The 20112-nt window shown below is 45.0% G+C and overlaps 2 protein-coding genes across 3 annotated transcripts; both read right to left on the reverse strand.

The window, feature by feature from the left end:
• Positions 1-1916: 1916 nt before the first annotated feature.
• Positions 1917-5478, reverse strand: orai2 (ORAI calcium release-activated calcium modulator 2). The gene is made up of 3 exons (XM_019869634.1): positions 5147-5478; positions 3474-3721; positions 1917-3329 (listed from the first exon to the last, which is right to left on the reverse strand). Exons 2-3 carry the CDS (start codon positions 3714-3716, stop codon positions 2787-2789), a joined length of 786 nt encoding a protein of 261 aa, XP_019725193.1. The 5' UTR covers positions 3717-3721; positions 5147-5478; the 3' UTR covers positions 1917-2786.
• A 1141-nt stretch (positions 5479-6619) lies between these two features.
• usp28 (ubiquitin specific peptidase 28) lies at positions 6620-19010 on the reverse strand. 2 transcript variants are annotated; one of them, XM_019869633.1, is made up of 26 exons: positions 18834-19010; positions 17262-17339; positions 16962-17082; positions 16701-16785; positions 16230-16395; positions 14952-15038; positions 14738-14875; positions 14585-14655; positions 14390-14466; positions 14098-14246; positions 13884-14011; positions 13650-13745; positions 13385-13564; positions 12844-13043; positions 12690-12760; positions 12050-12278; positions 11548-11904; positions 11134-11265; positions 10486-10787; positions 10204-10299; positions 9948-10126; positions 9454-9532; positions 9057-9136; positions 8848-8971; positions 8402-8600; positions 6620-7674 (listed from the first exon to the last, which is right to left on the reverse strand). In XM_019869633.1, exons 1-26 carry the CDS (start codon positions 18876-18878, stop codon positions 7499-7501), a joined length of 3645 nt encoding a protein of 1214 aa, XP_019725192.1. In that variant the 5' UTR covers positions 18879-19010; the 3' UTR covers positions 6620-7498. The 2 variants fall into 2 exon arrangements, with proteins under 2 accessions (XP_019725192.1, XP_019725191.1); XM_019869632.1 differs by having other exon boundaries at positions 7499-7674; positions 10486-10790; positions 11137-11265.
• Positions 19011-20112: the final 1102 nt, after the last annotated feature.

Consider the following 20112-nt stretch of genomic DNA (forward strand, 5'->3'; position numbering starts at 1 on the left):
TAGTTTACATGGTTGGTTTTTTTCGGCTAAAAACGCCTTACTATACATCGTCTTTTTTTTCGGCTAAAAACGCCTTACTATACATGGTTGTTTTTTTCAGCTAAAAACGCCTTACGATACATGGTGTTTTTTTCGGCTAAAAACGCCTTAATATACGTGGTCATTTTTTTGGGCTAAAAATGCCTTACGATACATGGTCGTTTTTTTTCAGCTAAAAACGCCATACTATACATGGTCGTTTTTTTCGGCGAAAAACGCCTTAGTATACATGGTCGTTTTTTTCGGCTAAAAACGCCTCACTCTACATGGTCGTTTTTTGGGGCTAAAAATTTCGGCTAAAAAACGCCTTACTATACATGGTCGTTTTTTTCGGCTAAAAACGCCTTACTTTACATGGTCGTATTTTTCGGCAAAAAATGCCTTCCAATACATGGTCAATTTTTTGGGGGGAAAAACTCATTGTCATTAATTTTGTTTTATTTCGGCATCATCATTATCCGTCAAGCGGTATCCGGCATCCTATTCCAGTTATGACCCATAGATCATGACATGTCAACCATGTTTTGCCACCGTTGAAATTTGTGAAATATGTTTTACGAGAGTTAAAGGGAGAGGGGAAACTGGTGTTTAATGAAGCTGACTGTGTTCAATATTAGCATAGAAGATGTTCAACCCTTGCGGCGTTAGACCAAGTCAATATGAAATATTTGCCGAATTTTTAATCGCACGCGAGAACAAAAGGGGCAGAACAAAGGTGAGAATGAGGGAGTTTAATTCAGTAACATGTTGGTAAAAGAGACGTGAACATGTTGAACGGGTGAGTCGTACGGAATGTGTAACAAAGTCGGTAAAATGACTTAATGAGCAAAACTTACATTCAGACGCTGGAGGGAGGTCTGCGATTTGCTCGTTGAACCTTTTTAGCAATAGCGCTCGTGTAAACAGCGTAAAGAGTTGATCACAGTAACATGTTCATAGTTCAAAGGTACATTTCGGAGACTCAAAAGATAGCTAGCTAACTTGGAGTAACACTCCACACCTCAGGGGCGGGGGATGCTAGTGTGTCACCCGACAAGAACCCTGGTCGTTTTTATCCCTGTTATTGGCTGCCTCTGTTGAGCAGATTAAGCAAAGCAGAAGCTGACATTTTAACTAGCTCTCTTTTTAGCTAGCCAAAGAGGCTTTATGGCTTGCAAGAAAGTTAGCACGTCTTCCTACAACTGGTGTCTGAAACCTTTTGGTTTTGAGCTCTCCATGCAAACAAACTGAAGAGTTTTCCCCCATTTAAAGGAGCTTGAGAAGGCGTGAGATTTTTCAACAACAAAGGCGATGGTGAAAAAAGGGGCGGGGCTTAAGTAAAAACAGTATAATTGACCAAACTTGGCTTAAGACTGACAGTTCAATCATCACCCAAGCAGTGTAGACATCACATTCAGTGGTGACAATGACCCGGTTTCGCTTTGGTAGCATTTAGACGCAAATAATACCAACAAAAAATGTAACATTTCTATTTCTACACACAGACCATTTCATTGGGAACACCAGCATAATTTAATCAAATCCAGCCAAGGTGTTTTGATTGGCACTTGGGCAACCATTTTGAAGTAATTGAGGCTTGGAATCTAAAACAGTGGAAAGAACCCCATGAAGAAATGTAACAGTTTGTCATTGTACATCAATGGGAAAAACCACCGTTTAACTGCGACCATTCATTTTGGTGAAGGTGGTGTTCCAAATCACATGACCTCTGAGTGCATACAACAAAACACACTGGCCACTGAAAAGCACCGATCCATTTTTCAATCTCAAACATTAAGAAAAATCATTTTAAACATTTGGGTTTCTGAAAGAAAATTAATGCAAAGACTCGAGCCTCCAACAGTTTGGCTCACCCCGCCCCCACCCCTGTTTTTTTGGAGGAACAGGTACGAGAAGACATTTTCAAACACGTGCTAGTCACATCTGTATCAAGTTGGGACCATTTATGACAGTTCCGCCTTGACATCATACAGGCTCACTGACAAAAGGATGAACACCACACATGAGTGAAAATCACCAAATGGACATTCGTGTTTTTCATTGGACGGCAACAGAAGGCTGAGCGGACGAGCTGCATCGTAGTCACAACAACAACATGGCACAAAGAACGCCATAGCCCTTTTCTGTAAAAACATTCAACATGACTCGCTGCGCAGACAAAGAAGATGTCTAAACATTCATTCATTTGATGATGCGGTGAAGGTCCATGTACTGGTTGAGACAAACGTGCGCTGAATTGTCTTACAGGTGAGGACAGAGACCAAAGTCAGAACTGGAACTCAAGCTGCTTTCCAAATATTGAAAGTGCAAAAATGAATTCTTAAAACACCAAAATCGTACAGTAAATTGGTTTGAAGAACTCGTAGTGACGGAGAAGGGTTGCAGAATTCTGTGAATTTTCCACATTGGAAACTTTCTGTGGGTGGAGCAGAAATGTACACGTTATTTCTCCTGCTGTGATTTTTGAGTACTGTATACTAGTACATGGACCTGAAGAAGGAATGCCACGTGAGCATTTATTTGATATCAATCCCTGTGTCTAAATCTGGTCAATTTCATATCCCCCACCCCCGACATCCTACATGGATATCAAGGATACTGAATAAATGCACAAATGGCCTAAAGCACAAAATGGACACTTTGGAGAGAAAAACAAAAGCGCACAGAAGCATACAGTAATTTGACGTTTTTGAATAAATAACAGTGACCTTGAGGGAAGCTGGTGAGCGATGTTTATAAATGGTCCGTCACACAACCTGCAGCGCCCTCTCGTGGCCGTCCAGCTGCACCTTGATCTTGTGTAGCTCCTCGATCTCCTGGTGGTGGCGCTCCGTCTTGTGGCGCACCAGCGAGCGGTAGAAGTGGACGGTGAACACCACGAAAATGACCCCCACGGGCACCATGATGATGGTGGACGCCAGCGCCGCCAGCCAGCCGCTGTCTTGCGCAACGGGCGCCGTTGTCGTCGCGGCGGCACCTCCCGAGTCCACGGGCAGGAACTTGATCCAGCAGAGTAGCACCACCTCGGCCAAGAAGAGCAGAATGCCCAGCGCGGTGGAGAAGCCCCACGCCAGCTCGATGTAGTAGTGCATGCGCTCGTGCGGCGACTCGCTGACCGAGTTGAGGTTGTGGATGTTGCTGACCGCCTCCACGTTGGGCAGGATGCACGTGCTGATGAGCAGCGCGAACAGGTGCACGGCCACGAGCACCGTGGTGCACACGCTGAACGCCACCAGCAGCACGCGCGGGTAACTGTACTGCATCTCCAGCTGCACTTCCACCATGGCCACCTTGCGCCGCAACACACGCACACTTTCATTGTGGGCGTGCAACAAAATGTAGCTCAATGACAACCAGTGATGCACAACACCGTAGCACAGCATCAGCGTCACGGCATTAATGAGATATGTGAAATAAAATTGAAGGAGACTGACCATTGCGAAGCCAGAAAGCAGCGCAGAGGTCCTGCTGGAGGCCTTGAGCTTGGCCCTGCTCAGGTAGAGCTTCCTCCAGGAGAGGGCCTGCACCGAATGGTGGTTGGAGCTAACCAGCTCCAGGTAGCTGCGCCGCACCCAGTCCCGGTAGTCCATGCCGCTGCCGCCGCTGCCGCCATCCGGAGCCCGCTCTGACATACCCGGGGCCGGCGAGCCCGTGGGCACGTTGAGCTCTCTGCTCATACTGCCTGATTGGGAAATTGTCGATACAACAGAATCACATTTGAGTTTCACTGGGGACGGGGCTGCATTCAGAACTATCCCATTACAATCATACGAGTCGGCACACGCCTCAAACCAATTTAAGACTCAATAAAGTTCAGCTGTTCTGGTCGTGCTTCCCTGAATGTCCAAAGACTTTTGAGGTTTACACTTTCGTTCTACTACCGAGAGGTTCCACTGTAAAAATCAGATCAATGGCACAGTTTCAAGGTTACAAATATGGAGCAATTAACTACTTTCATTCTCAAATATTTTTATACCAACCTAAAAACCCCAAATATATACTCAGCTCATTACATCATATTAAAATGTAGTCACATAGTAGTAGCCGCGAGTGTTGATTAAAAACAAGACCGAGACTTTATTCCTCAAAAGTCTAACATTAGTAAGCCACGTTAACATTCAGCACAACTTGAATATTAACACTGCGCTTAGACGTAGGGGGAAAAAAACTAGGTAAAGGACTCATTTAAAATTATGAGGAAATAAGTCAAACCATTCTCAAAGCTTTTGTGAAAATGTATTTAACTTAAGAGTTAAGTATAACAGAACTTAAACCAATTATTATTTAGCGCCTGCCAAGAAGTATTTTCCATACAAATATTAACTGTAACTATTACGTCAGAAATTCGGGTTACACAACTGCCGGAAGAAGCGAACCCCGTCGTAGCCCGAGGATCTCCTGAATTTGTTTTTCAACTCATTCAAATGGGGGAAAAAAAACTGTTATCAACACACGCCACATTTGCAAAAATGTGTCAAATAAAATAAACTATCTATTATAACGGCATGCAAACTAGCTCAGCTAACCTTAAAGTCAAAGTTAAAAAAAAAATACACATACCCCTCCCCCCCCCACACACACACACACACACACACACACACACACACACACACAACGTCAAGAACGCTAACCACCGAACATCTTCCGCGTTCTATAGAGTTGAGTGGAATAAATACGATTGATTGGTCATTTTATGAAATCACTAACAGTCCGTAGGAATTAACACGATGTGCTTGTTGAATGTTAAATAGTCGTCCTCGCCGAAAAATGTCCCAGTTGTGGAGGTTTTAAGCCTTTCCGTACACTTGTCAGCAGCCCGGCGGATATTGACAACTCTGCCAAGTCAAAAGTGGGATCCGCTTACAGACTTTTGCTAACGTCTGCCTTTTTTTTAAACTAATACGTATTGTTAACATGGTCAGACACGTTTCGAAGAAAAAAACGATGAGCATTTTAAGATTCTCGGCCGGGTTTTGGCTTCAAAAACAATCACAACTCGAAACATTCTCGAAGACTTTTTGCTAGCTAGCAAAGTTAGATAGCTAGCGTGATTCTCATCGAATTTCCACGAGTGTTAGATGGTAAAATGTGAACTTATTGGACTCACCTGGGCGTCAAGGTGGTATTACGGTGAGCAGCACAGCAGGAAAACAAGAGTGGCTTCCACGGCGTACACGCACAAACACTCCTCTGTGTGTAAACGTAAGAAGCGGTAACAGCTTCCGGGTTTCATTTACGAGTTGCTTTACGATTTCCGTACTTCCGCCACGACTAGCAGTTCGAGTGGAGTCATTGTCGTGTCTTATTTGATTTTGAGCTGGGAAAATGTTGTATGTAGGTCCATTTTTTCCAAATTACTCACGTAAAGACTACAATTACTCCATTTGTACAACGGGTTTGGTTCAGCCTTCATCGTAGCGTAGTCGAAGCGAGATTTCCGACTGGTCCGACTTTCAAAATAAAAGCACATGCTCCGGTAATTAGTTTTTTTGACCATGGGGAGGGAACTCCGGCTCCTCGAGAGCCATATCCTGCCTGTTTTAGAGCCCTCCCTACTCCAACTCACCTGATTCAAACGATCAGCTCACCAGCAAGCTCTGTAGAAGCCTGAAACAATCATAATCAATTGAATCACGTGTGGTGGAATAGGGAGAAATCTAAAACAGGCAGGATATGGCTGTTGAGAAACCGGAGTTTGCTACCCCTGTTTTAGACTAAAAAGATCAAACTACTGTTTTTCTATGGGAGTGATTTATGTTTTTAGCATAGAAATGTTTTTCATTCAAATGTTTAACAATAACTCAGCCAAGGAGAACAGCGGGCCAACTCAGTTTTGCTGGGGATTTGGACTTGGATCACATTGTAAATTCATATTGGATCATATCCTTGCACTTTAATCCAGACTGAGCTGTCAACATCTTAGGTTTCGGTCAAAGGTTGGAATCTCATCAGTATCATCTCGACTGCCTGTATATGGGAATGCTGTCCAGCCCTTGACTGCTTAGCTCGTAACTGTTGCAGCACTGCATCGACTGTAATGCTGCCATCTGTTATTTATGAAAATTCTCTATTTATGGCTTTGGATGTTTTTGTGAGAGATGCCTCCCAAAATCCCCCGTCTGTATTGCTCCAATGATGGACTGCATGTTGGACAGCTGCCACTGGCAAGTATGTACTGAAAAAAACGGTTAAAAAAAAGAAATTAAACTCATGACATATCAGCATGTAAACGAGCACAGAAACTTCAGGCTTCTACTGGATGGCAATAATAAATAAAGAGATAATTAAATGTTCAGAAAAACAGACTGCAAAGCGCTGGAGATTTTGGGGGTTAATAAGAGGTACTGCAAATGGTGGCAGTTGTATACAAACTCACATTTAACAGGTTCAAATGTGATTCTGAACAGCCACATCCCCAATTGCGAGAGGGTGTGCACACACACACACATGTGCAACCACATTATCCCAGTTATTTTTTTACATCCCCTTTCGAGGAAAAAAAAAAACCCAACCCAAAAATAAAACTCTTCCTCTTCATTTGTGTCCAACAGGTTATAGGTCACATTGAGAGCAGACAAAGTTTTGAAATTATTTTTCGTGGTCTTTTTTTATTTGACCCAAAAGCCTGGTATTTGAACAGGGGTGTGTAGACTTTTTCGATCCACTGTATGTAAAGAGCTGGTGTGAAATAATTTGCAAAGCAGAGAACACAAAATTTCAAACATTGAGATTGAGCCAAGAGGCAACGGTGGTATCGGTGGCATATGAAATGCACTTCAAAATCTCATTTGACAAATTGACATACCCCAAATGGTGAAGCTTTCATGTCATCGACGTGCCCCCAACAGATTTAGCTTTTTACATCCAGTGACAAGGGTCACTGTTTGCCCCATAAGGATCGATGTAAACCTCAAAAGGTTAAATAAATGGGCCTCTTACTAATTACTCTATTGCACTTTCCTCTAATCACATCTCACAGTAGCTCTGTTGACTTTCGGAATTTCAACTACATAATGTGACTTACCAAAGTCTGTTACAAAGTAAAAATACAAAATACATATTTAGAAAAACAAATGCAGGTCAGCAATATTTGTCCGAGTACAAATGTGTTGCTGTCGTGCGCCCATGTAATCGCACTCACGTGTCACTTCCCGTAGTTCTGAAAAGGAACAGCTTATGCTTAACCGCATTTCCTGCATCGATTAATCAGGAAAATTAACAAGTGATTCAGTGCCTCAAGACATGATGAATCAACAATCAATTTTTTTAGACAATCAATCAAGTCTTCATTATCCACCCAGCCCGTGCGCTTTTTCATGCCAAAATGGCTGCTCGCTAAGTTTAACTGCCTAATGCTTACACGGCTAGCGACACATTTTACAGGAAATGACACACAAGTCTCAACCCGGCCGGCAGTCTGTCGGCCATGTTGCGAGGATTAAAAGTCAATTTAGTGACGTTACTTGACGGCGACCACGGTGGTGTTGTGGATGGACTCCATGACGGCGGCCAGGCGGCTGCATAGGTCGTGGGCCTGGTTCACGTGGACCTTGGGGGGGTCTTTGAGGACCACCGTCTCGGCCGAACAGTCCAGGACACGTGGCAGGAATTCGCCCAGTTTCATCTGCAGCGAGTCTGCACAGGAAAAGGAGAGGGCTGGTAACACTGCAGATTTATTTGGGAAGATAAAGAAAGGTACCCATGGACCGGTAATGAAAAATGATGGTGTGCCGAGAAAAGATTGAAAATAATTTCATCATAGGGACATATTCAACCAAGGGTTGTCCTCTAATTAACATCACGGGTGTCCTCAAACTCAGTAAGTCGGCCTCTTTGAAGGGTGACAAGTAGTCCTGGTGCTGTTTGGTGTACCATACTAAATAATGGACCAGAGGAAGCAAAGGAGAGAGTTGTCTCAGGCGATTCAAAGAAAATGACAGACAGGGATGTGAAAGGTAAAGGCTATCAGACCATCTCCAAACAGCATGATGTTCTTGCGATTGCAGTTGCACACAATATTCCAAAATGAAAGATCCACGAGACTGTAGCCAACCTCCCGAAATATGCCCGCAGAAGGAAAACCTCAGATCACAACCTGAAGAATATTCCGGCTAGTTTAGAGCGAGGAACGCAATGTACCCACGCGGTTAACTGACCAGATAAAAGCACCTGTTGCTGACTCTGCTGCTTACACATCTCACGCAGCAAATGATGACAAAAACAACGGTTAACAGCGGTGAGAACGAAGATAACTTCCCACACCCGTCGGCGTTTTTACAGGAATGCTTTTTGTATCCCTGACTGTTGCTATGTGCGTCCTATACTTAAAAAAAAAAAAACAAAACTGCTTAGACATTGGTACCGTCCATGTCCTGTCCCAGACAGCAGCACCACTGACTGCGGATGCTCTCCATGGTGTCGCGGTCCTCCTGCGATGGCGGCGTCTCCCTGCTCATCAGATGCAGGCAAGGGATGACCACTTCGTCCATGATGGCCACACCCTCCTCCACCTTGTTCTCGTCGCCGCTGGCGAAGAGCCGTGTTGCGCTTTCGTTCAGGGTCTGCGGGGAGGAACGGCGCCGCAGGGAGGTTATGTGTACAGAGAGAACCTCTATCAGATACTGTCATCAACTTGCTGTCTCCATGTAGTCACTTGATTTTGAGTATTGGCTAAAACGGAGTCCAACCAGATACCTCAGCAGTATATTAAAAAGAAACAGATATTCCACAATGCGCACAAATGCTCTTGAAAATAGATAAGTGGAAAGTCATTTTGAAAGGAGCAACCTCGAATGCAGCGTCACTCACCGTGAGACACTTTCTTCGGTAAAGTGCAATTAAAGATGTGTCCACGCCGCGTTTTTCTCCGCTATTCAATAGGGCGGCGTTGGCGTCGTAGGCGTGAGCAAGGTAGGTCAGAGCCTCCCGCATCCTGGGATGCAAAAATAGATAGATAAATAAAAACAATGACACACACACTGCGAAAAATACCATGCCAATGATGCGGGAACACTTACTTGCCGTGCTGGTAGTGTTCCAGTCCGGTCAGCAGGTAGACGAAGACGGTCCGGAACGTTCTGTAGTCGTCGTGCCACTGCTGTGGAATGTCACAAGACAAATGATTATGATGTATTCACCGAATACAATTAAGACTGGTGTTCAAGTTTTAAACGGGAGAACAGAGTTGCACCCCCCTGTCTTAATTCCATTGAGACGAAATTACGATAAGAAGTTACTTCTTGAAATTCGACCCATGTGGACACACTCAAATGAGTCAGATAAACAATCGAAAAAATAAAATCAAATCACAACTGTAAATAAGAACAAGCGTGCTGTATTAAATTCACACCTGGGAAAAATAAAGCCCCCGCAAAGAGGAAAGAAACTGCTAGTGCAATAGGCTACATCAAGTACCAGGTACTCATCCATGTCCATGTCTTCTGGCTTGATGAGGCGCAGCTTGGCTCGGGCTTCCCGCATGATACTGATGGCTCTGCAAGAACAATGGAGGCAGATCTGCTTTTTACATTACGTTTTTTTCCCCCCAAATGACTACATGAACTTCAAACTAAACCACAACATTGGATACGTATCCGCAAATGAGAGAGATGGAAAAATGCTACAGGAGATACAGGAGCCAAGTTTTGCTAGTTGTAATTTGGACATTAGAGGGCAGTATTCACACACATTTTGTATTGAGTTCAGGTGGTGAAAGCTAAAAGTGAATGTTTTTACTTGATACTTGTGGCAACAGCTGATGTTACTTAAATGGAATAAAAAAAAAAAATAGAAAAAAATATAAACTAAGTCTATGTGGGCATAAATGACCAGCAAACAAGCCCAAATGCTCGTCCAATCGAACGAGGCCAGGGGGTCAAAACGTGCGTGTCAAGAAGCTCTCGTGTCACCTCTCATCGAAGCTGAGGTTGCGATCAGTGAACTGCTCGAGCAGCGTCCTCTCGATGACGCGTTTGGGCGCTTTGTTCTGGAAGAAGTAAACCAGAGCGTGCTGCAGGCGCGCGTCTTCCCGCGGCGTGGTCTCCTCCTGGGAGAGCTCGTACAAACGGGAGTACTCCTCGTGGAAGGCCTGGCGGAGGCATTTTCGATTTGAAATCCAGTCCGAAAAGATACGTTCCAAACATCTTCAAGGAGCAAAAGGCCAACCTTGATGAGTCCAGCCTCAGGGCCCTCGGCGTCGAATGCTCGTCTGGCCTTTGCGATGGCGAGAATGATGCCCTGCATGGCTGGGGTCAACATCATCTGTCAGATGATGAGACATAAAACAAAAATAATAATAAGAAGAAATTCAACGTCAGAAAGTACTTGTCAAGCCTTCACAACAATGCTCAACAACGAAAAAGTGTATCTTGCGTTTTTTTGGACATTTGGTTTAATTTCTCAGCGTGAACTCAGATTTGTTATCCATTTTGAGGGTCGGGCACTTACCTCTTCGTTGTATCCATCAGCGTCCGCCCTCACCATGATCCTGCCCACGTTGGGGATCTCCACCTCGGACACCTCGTTCTCGGCCTGTCGCCGTCTGGTGGGAACCCGCTGCTCCCGCTGCTCCTCGCCCCCCCGATCCGCTTCACGCTGAGGAGCTTCCTCCGAGGAGGCCTCGGCGTCACCTCCATCCGTTTCTTCGACTTCCTCTCCTTCCTCCTCCTCCACTTTTGCGTCTTCCTTCTTCACCGAGAGTTCTGATGCCGAAGGGTTACTGCCGAGCTCAACGTCGGGAGAAGGCGTCTGGCGTAGAGCAGACAAACGGGACCGTGAATCAGTCAATCAAGTTGCACGATTTAAAAGCATGGGAGGAAGAAGACATCTGGGGAATGTCGTCACTCCTTTGTAGAATGTAGGGCGTGTGGCACTATCAACACACACATGCATCATTTGCCATGAATAGAAAGTAATATCCACTTTATCACAAAGCTGTCAAACTCATCATGTGGTTCCAGTAAGTGTGCATGCGCTTCACTTTATCTGTACGTTGCAGCCCGGATCCCCATGAGTAGGTCAAGTGGTGTAATGGGACACTTTGAAAACTTTGTGGCCTGGAATGTATGACCCACATTTGACAAATCGGCAGGGGGGGGCTTTGAGGCTCCTTCTCAGCTGCGGCGGTGTCGGCGGCACACTGGTCGGGTCCCAGGGTGTCGCTGTTGTCGGGCTCGCCGTCATCTGTCTGGCAGTCAGAACTCTGAGGGGCGGCTGCTACGTCCGATTCTTTTGAGGGGGAGGCGGTGAGGAGGGGTCAAGAAAGAGATAATTATTTTCTTTCATTTAATGGACATCGTATTTGAACACTAACAGTGACCTTTTCCATGTTGTTATTTATTGACATCATTCATGGCAATGATAAGGTAGGATGATAAGATTTTTTTTAATGGGCATTTCCTGTTTGTCTGTTTGCATTAGGGCCAAAAAAAAGACATTTTTTTACTTTACTCGATAAAATATCAAATATAGAAAGGGAATCAATCCCAATGAGTCACGAGAAAAAGAAACCTTCAATTGGGCCTGCAGCGTCTGGCTCTGGGTCACTCTGGGCTTCCGCTTGCGGAGGTGAAGCAGCAGCTCCCTGGGCCGGCTCCTCGGTCTGCTCGGGAACCGACTGCGGCAGCGGCTCGACGGCAGCCGAGGGCTGAGGGTCGTGGTCGGCGGCGGCGGCGTCGGGGGGCTCGACGGGGGAAAGCATGGACTCGCCCTGAGGCGCCGCCACCACCGCCGCCTGGCGGAGTTGCTCCTCCCACTCGCTGAGCTCCTGCTGGAACCAGTGGTTGTCCTGCTGCACGTAGCGTCTCAGGACGGGTGGCAGCGAGTCCATGCCGTGCAGAACTTGGCCGGTCTCGTCATCCGTGTGTTCTGAATGGGAGATAGCTATTATTTTTACCCATCCGACCATTTTCTATTGACCTGAATGCATTTACTACACAGGTGACAAAAAAACAAAAGCAGAACAAAAAAAAAAAACCCAACCCAATGAAGAACTTCTGTTCCGATACAGTACCAGTAATAAGATGTGGCAGCCTGTCATCAATGTACATCAGACAGTAGGCGCTGGCGTTGGTCATGCCGCCAAAAGAGTCCCGCTCCAGCTCCTCCCACGAGGACTCTGTGATATTGATGTCATTGTACTTCATCCAGCGCCGGTTGGCGTGGTCGTAGATGTACGCCCAATAGTGGCCCGCTGAGGCCTGGCCCTCGTGGACCAGGACTGCGTGGAGTCTGTAGGGTGCCTGAGCATACATGACAAGAACAAGTGTGAATAACAGGAATTTGATGACAGCATCCTTTTAGAAGAGAGGCTTCATTTTATACAGATTCATCACAAAATACAGTTGAAATATTACTATCAATTTTGATGATCATTTCTCACACACACACACACACACACACACACACACACACACACACACACACACACACGCACACACACACACACACACACACACAAAAAAAAAAAGGGGAGCAGGGGTATAAATGAAATGTACCCTCAGTGAGCCAATCTAAAATTCAGGATCTTCTTCTCACTGGAGACATTGTAGCGGTTTCCTCATTTTCCTTCTCCAAATTAACAGTTGAAAGTCATGCGGGCCTCGTGCACATTGCACAGCGATGTGTGACCAAGGGACTCACGCAAAGATTACCTGGCAGAGGCTGTTGTCTGAGTACATGCCCTCCAGCGTCTCACTGAGTCTGTCAATGTTGGCCTTTAGCTCTGCGGCGGCAAAACAACACCGGCAAGGAGGGAGTCAATCCAACTGACTGATTACGCAATCACGAAAAGCCCCCCCCCCGTACCGTTGATGTCGCTCTCCACTTCCGTCCTCCATCGCTGGAGGCAGCCCGTAACAAAGTGCAGCTCCTCCTCGGTGATGCTGTGGGGGGCCGGGTGGGGTGAGCAGTCGGCTGAGTGTCGGCACTGGGTGAAGGGCTTGTATATGGGGGTACGCTGGCAGCTGGACACTGGACCCTCCGCCTCCTCTGCACCGGCCGCCTGACTGGGGGAAGAAAGATTGCGATGATCAATCCATCCAACCAACCGTTTTTTATTGTGCTTTTTAGAATCATGCTCATAGAAAAACTTTTTTTTTTTTTTTTGCACAATAGATGCCTAACGTGTTGCCAGGTTTGAAATTGTGCTGACGCAAAATTCCGTCCTCGTTATGTGTTACATCACATTTTAGCCATGTTAATTGTCATACAAGTACGAAAAGAAGTTATACATTAGTATTTTCTTCTGTGTATTATTATCAGTGATCCACTTGAAAAACACATTGAAAAAGTTCAGTCTTCGAACTGTACTCGGAAGTTTTTTTAGTCATATCATTTCCGAGCTTACCTGTCCTCTTGGCAGGCGTTTTCGCTGAGCGGAGGGCAAGGAGGAGCGTGTGAAGAAGAAAGCGGTCGAGCATCTTCAGCGGGGGAAACGGCGGAGGGCTTGGTGGAGGTAAACTCCAACACAAACTGCAGCATGTCGGCCAGAGGGTACTTGTTGGGTCCCGAGCCGTAGTTTTTATAGCTGTCGAGAAATACAAAGCGATGCCAAGTAGTGCTTCTTGTCACATGAAGTGAGAGAAGATTGAACATGAGGATCTCGACTGTACCATTCCAGTTTCTGTTGAAGAGCTGCGAGCTGCTCCCTCAGTTTTTTCACTTCTCCTCTCCTCTCATGTGCACACGTCAGGTTTTTGTGAAGATATCTGTCAAACAAATGTCAGCAAATGATAGCTCCAAAGTGAACGTTATCTTTTTTTTTTTTTTTTTTTGGTCATCGGTCTTGTGCAAGTGGATATGACGACTAATTTATTTGAATTTTTTTTCATTTTCAAAGCGGTCACCTGTCCATGTAGATGATTTGCGGAAACTCCAGTTTCTTGTGTATCTTCTCGGGACGGCCGAGCTGCGTGTTGAACTCAAATCTGGACAGTTCAAATGTCAGCACAGGTGGCAACTTTTTGAACCATCTCTGCCCAAAAAAAGAAAACGAAAAACACATCACAACATCCTTCAAGTAGACCTTACTTTGAATGACAATATCCTGATGCTACAGACCTCTCGACCAGATGGCGCGCTGTGTTCTGCATGGAGCGACTCGATATCCCTCTCCACCATGGCACCTTCCAGGCATTCGTCCAGGTTGTTGAAGCCGTTCACTTGCAAAGGGTACTGGCCAAACTGCTCAATGTTACATAAAACTGTACCTAAACAAACACACAAACACACACACACACACACACACACACACACACACACACACACACACACACACACACACACACACACACACACACATTTGTGAGCTGTCCGCATCGGTCACAACACGATTGCTGAAGCTTGCACATACCCTCGTGCTTCCGCTCGGTAACAAAGGTGCCATAGAAAAGTTGGACCATGGGGTTGTTTTGTTTGTCTGTTGCGCTGCTGAAAGCAAAACATAATATAAGGATGAATGGCTACGTGCGTTTTAATAAGAATACATATTATAAGTTTGTGTTTGTCTGGAACTCTTGCATCGCGCGTAACCTGCTCTCGGACTTACTCTCCATTGGCGGCCAGCTGAAAGGCGTCTTCTAACCAGTCGAGCAGCTTATGGGAGAACTCACTCACATCCTGAAAACGTATGGATTCAAAAAAAAAAAAGTTGGCATGGCATTTTCATGCAAAGTACTCGTTGCTTGTGTATTTCTTGTACCTGCTGGGCCTCGCTGGTGCGAAAAGCCTCTCGCAGTAGCTCCACGGCAGCCGAGGGGTCGACGAACCTGCGTGTGGAGCCCACCATGAGGGCGAAGAGGCAGCGCAACTCCTGCATGAAGGCGATGTTCCTCTTGTCCTATCAGAACAAATTCAGGGTCAGGTGATGCCCGCTCGCTTACGAGTCTGTCTTCGACGGTGATGAAGATACTCACAGCGTGGCTCTTACACCTGTCCAGGATTTGCTCTGACAGACGGTAGTCGAGTACGAGCCTTTTAAAGACGGGCAGGTGGAACAGAGACTGCAACAAAAGACACATTCGTGGACTGTAACTTTGTCGTGCTTGTTCCCTGTACCAAGCAAAAACGTGGCTCTCATTGAGGAGCGGACTTGTGGCGCCGCCGGTTAATTATTTTTCTGATGGGAAAACGACTCGCCGAATGTTACAAAAGATGACTTGGAAAGTTCGGATTCCACTTTCCACATCATAAGCACGCACATGCGCTATGTACTTTCCTTTGAGCTCCCCCACGTGCGTTTCCTGCAAAGGAGCAATTAGTCTTATGTGTCACGATAATTGAGCACTTACGTGTCTCCTGATAACGTTTGAGTGGGAAACCCAATGGAGCTCCGATCTCATTGTTACAGTCACCGGTAGCCGCGGAGAATAACCAGAGCTTAAGAGTGACTCACGTGGTCACTTTGGCTCGGATTCGAGAGCATAATTTCATTTGGAGGATCATATTCACCGCTGTTGAATCTACAACATTTGCTCCGATGGCAACAAAAGAAAAAAGTGTCTCATATCATCGTCGTTTAGATGTGAACTCCGCCGGATCATACGACCATGACTACTTTGATAAAAAAATGCAGTTGCACAATCTCCAACCATTTTAGATTCAATGGGTCCCTGGTTGACTTTTCCTCAAAGAGGAAAAAAAAAGTCGAAATATAATCTCGTACGACATCAAAAGTTTGATTCCTTTGTACTGGTAATCACGTGGCATTCAAAGCAAATTTACAGGAAACTTCACCAGCATCTCTCTGTCTATCAAAACTTGAGCGCAATAAGGATTAAAAGAATCAACTTTTTTGTTTGCTTTTTTTTTTTTTGTGGGGAGACGATGCCTCCACAGATAAAAATTGTGACGTTGACAGTAGAACAGGAAATGGATTCTATATATTGGAGGTTACGGACAGGTCACACGGTCGCCATAGAGTAAAGTTTTCGCCAATTTATGTTAAGGCAGTGAAAAAAATGTTCAAACATTGCCAGAACAAAGGTTTTGAAGAAAGTCATATTTCGACCCAGGATGATATATTCAACGGGAAAATTGGTTTCAAAACATGAATAAATCCGACTTTGATCACAAGACGGTGCAAGTTAGAGATGATGGAAAAGGCCACATCTGCAAATCTTTAGTCAGCTACGGGATGCCTGAGAACAATTGAAAGGATGATGGGAAACACACACAAGCAAGCGTCCACTCACCTGAATGACGGCGCTGAACCAGCAGGTGTTGCCCACGTTGCGAATGCCGACGGGCCAGTCGTCCTTGCGGATCCAGTCTGCGGGGCTGCTCATGTCGCTCTGGGCCGCCTCGCATCTCTTCCTCTTGCTCCTTGCCGAGTTCTCCTCAGCGCTCGCCTCCAGAGCCCTGCCGAGGCATTGGGGCAGCCATTGACTTGACATGCGGAGCGACAAATGAAATTAATCAATCCAAACGGTATACTCAAAGATGTTTTTTTTCTTTCACGATCCTCTCCTTTTTAAGTGCTTTGCTGTCATTTTGTGACACCTTACAGGCATGATGAGCTGATTTTCACGATTCGTGCCAGGGCTCTGTCCCTATCCTCCGTAAATAGCTAAGCTTCACAGTATGAGGATAACGGAGAGTGTTTTGCGTGACAAAAAAAAAAAAAAAAAAAAAAAAAAAATCTATGGAAAGCAATAAGATGGTACCGATGGAACTCTCTCTCCTCTTCCTGGGCCTTGTGAGACTCCTGCAGGCTCAGCTCGATGGCCGTTTGGAGCTCATCGTGTACGGCTGAAAAGAGAACATCTTCAGAATCAATATTTTGCAGTTAGTCGACATTTCGCGGGATTCATTTAATGCGACGCACAATGGACCAATAGTAACCGGTAATCCATTTGGGAATAATGATAGAAAAACAAATCTCATATAAAAAAACTAAAATCTAATAAAAATTCTATGGATCATACCCTTCTGTCCGTCCCAGGCCTCCACGGGAATGCCGGACTTTTGTGGTTCTCCAGCATTCTGAACCTCCACCGGCTGACTTGTCAGCAGTCCGACAGCATGTCCGATGTCACCTCGACTGGCCTTAAGGTGAGTAGGGAGATAATGCAGGAAAAGATAAAGGGCACATAGGAACTCTGGACATATACACGCAGAGGGCTTCATTAGACTTCATCACACCCAATACATGACTGATATTAAAAAAAAAAAAAAACACACACACACACACATGAAAGATAACATAAAATGGTCTTTTGTCTTACTTTTAACGCTCTGCAGAGAATCTGTGGATCCTGGATGCCGGTGATCTCCCTCAGCTGGTTGATCAGTATCTCAGTCTGCTGATTGAACAAAGAAACAGATGGACTTGACCTATAAATATGTTTTCATACGAGCATAAAAAGTCTACACACCCCTGATAAAATCCTGGGTTTTATCGAACCATGAAACATTTTCTCAGGTGTGCTCGGCAGGTAAGAGAGTGGGAACAGGACAGGACTTCAGGCAAGTGACCCTCTTTATCATCAGCGATGTGGCTTTTTGATTTTCATGACTGAAGGCCGACCAAAACGGAAGTCGACCAACATCTCAAGATGGCTTCTGTTGTGTTCAAGCCCCCTCCGCTGTACAGTTATCATCTACTTATGAACACATCTAAAAAAGCAACTTAGCAAACAATTCAAAATAACAAGGGCTTTCCCCTCCAGACATCTTTTGGCTGTTTGCCTGACACAGTCATGACCCACGCGGAACAGACGATGCCTCGTGAGCTTCACTGAAAGCATGTGATGCACATGGGCACAACAAAAACCCAAATGCCAACCTGTCATTGTCATAGCCAAGACGGTGACTGAATCCGGAGCACCACGAGAATCAAGTCTTTGTCCTAAGTGTCAGATGACGCTTCAATAAAGTTGGGAAAACTGATTCTAACCCATGACTTCAGTCTATCCTTAGCGAGGGTGACATGTTAAAAGGAACCCCGTCCAGATACTGACATTACTTTGCATGTGAAAGAGTACAAACAAACTGTCAGGCGTGTTTTCACCTTGTGGACACATAAAGCATTTAAACACGAACTAGAGCCTGCTGAGTGAGATGTGCTATATAAAGCCTGTCGCGACAACAGCAGGTGGATGCATCACACACGCAAACACAGACACACACAGAAAGCCAAGAGCAGGGGGACCAGACTTATATGGCGTCCAGGGTATATTTGAGACCCACTTGGTTAGTCTCTATTTTAAGCTGCTGACATGGATAGGACAGGCTTCTGTTTATCATTCTGCTCGGCATGCCAGCGGACTCCCATCACAAAGCCACTGTGACTCTCCTCCCTCCCTCTGTCTACGCACACATACACACACTGTGCCAAACAAATATTTCAGGTTTGATGACACAAAGGAACAATTTGACAAAAATACTGTTAGAGACCTTATTCAGTGTTCGGGGGTTAAAACAGCTAGATGGATTTAAATGGAAAATGATTTGTTTCGTTGTTGGATTTACCGTAAAGATAGATTGTAGTTTGACAGTGTTAAGACACTTACTTGAAACAACACCCGAAACGTACAAATGAGATATAATTAATCACTAAAATTGGTGTAAAATGCAGTAACTTAATGAACTTAAATGGTTTAAATTGTTAAGCGAGATCCCCAAGACATGGAGGTGTTAACTTCTTTTCCCATACGTTGATTCTGAATATTATTTTTAAAAAAGTTTAACCACGTCGTACTTTTAACAGTTTTTGTTAGTTAGTTAGGGGCTTTCATGCTAACATGTCACTTGTGTTAATTACACCACCGGCGTCCATTTTTTTTTTTTGCGCTCACCGAGTTGGCTGAGTTTTCTCCATTTTCGCTCTCCTCGGCTCGCATTGCAAAATGAAAACCAAATTTCTTCCCGTTTTCAAATTTCAGCCCCGAGAGAGGAGTCACTGCCACGCCATCTGTCGCACGCAGAGAGCGCAGAGCCGCGCGCGCGTGCTCGGCTCGTCAGTGTCCGGCGTGCGCGCGCCCTAGCCGACGTCAAATCGGACGTGCGCGCGCAGCCAGACGTGATTGATAAGGTGGAGTGTTGTGGGGCACCACCCGCGAAGATTTTTTCCAGCAGTGTCCCAGTCTTTGACTATTTATAAAAATACAAAATATGTAAATATTATATTTTTAAAAAGCCAGCGCAAGAGTAATGTTATAATGTTACGAGACGTACAAGGCTTAATGATGCTAGATCGTAATGTTGGTAGAAGAGTGGCAATGTTACAACTGCAAGGACACGAAATCACAGTTTTGTCCAAAAAAATAAAAAATAAAAGTAATATTCTTACCCGTTGTGCTTGGACACAGTATAAATTCTTTCAAAGTTGGACACCAGTGTCGTGTACTGTCTAGTTATGTAACAAGTATTCTCTGGTTTCAATAAGATCAACAAAAATATTTTAAAAGCTAAGAGGAAACACACTTTTATTAACTTCATGTTTGTGATCCTCTGTGATGGAACCTCAGAGGAGCATCTTATCTCATGTGTTCCATCATTCTTTGGGGGGTATCAGCTTACTCGGTGAGGTGAAGATCAATATCAAAGAAAGAAAAAAAAAATGTCCACACTAGTCTGGTCTGTGTTCTGGCTCTTCACTCCGTACCACCCAAGCTCCTATTTGATGCAACTGAGGATACTGGTGTATTAAAAAAGAAAAGAAAGGGGAGTAAAAATAAAAAAGACAGAAAAAGAAGAATTTCAGCTCGATGGCTGTCATTTGGTTGCTACTGTTGTCAGGTAAGATGCTGTTCTATTTATTGAAATGCAGTACTTAAAAAAAATGCTTGAAAAAAACATCTTCAGCTACTGTTTTAACTGCAATATTACATGAGCGAGGCGGACAGATACTGCATGCAGAGCAAAAGTAATCACGTAGATATAATTCAGTTGTTCACCCGTGACGTGACCGCGTATTCAGTCGGATATCTTGTAGGCCACTTGGCTGAAAGTGTTCCGGAGAAGCCGAAAAGATCGGCGCTGAATCAGCTGACAAGAACGTTACTGAGGAAATATGACTGCGGGGTTCGTCCCGTTCACAACTGGAGCAGCGCGACCACGGTCTTTGTCGACTTC

Source organism: Hippocampus comes, unplaced genomic scaffold (assembly GCF_001891065.2).
Source record: "Hippocampus comes isolate QL1 unplaced genomic scaffold, H_comes_QL1_v1.1 scaffold109, whole genome shotgun sequence".
In the NCBI taxonomy this organism is placed as follows: domain Eukaryota; kingdom Metazoa; phylum Chordata; class Actinopteri; order Syngnathiformes; family Syngnathidae; genus Hippocampus; species Hippocampus comes.

What these genes read in the sequence shown, in the direction of transcription:
- orai2 (XM_019869634.1), bottom strand. Translation starts at nt 3,716, where the DNA reads ATGAGCAGAGAGCTCAACGTGCCCACGGGCTCGCCGGCCCCGGGTATG. An exon ending in TGCTTTCTGGCTTCGCAATG is followed by an intron (nt 3,330 to 3,473) that starts GTCAGTCTCCTT and finishes TTGCGGCGCAAG; the next exon opens with GTGGCCATGGTGGAAGTGCA.
- usp28 (XM_019869633.1), bottom strand. Translation starts at nt 18,878, where the DNA reads ATGCGAGCCGAGGAGAGCGAAAATGGAGAAAACTCAGCCAACTCG. An exon ending in CAAATCATCTACATGGACAG is followed by an intron (nt 13,746 to 13,883) that starts GTGACCGCTTTG and finishes TTTGTTTGACAG; the next exon opens with ATATCTTCACAAAAACCTGA. An exon ending in CGCTGCAGGCCCAATTGAAG is followed by an intron (nt 11,266 to 11,547) that starts GTTTCTTTTTCT and finishes CCCCCTCAAAAG; the next exon opens with AATCGGACGTAGCAGCCGCC.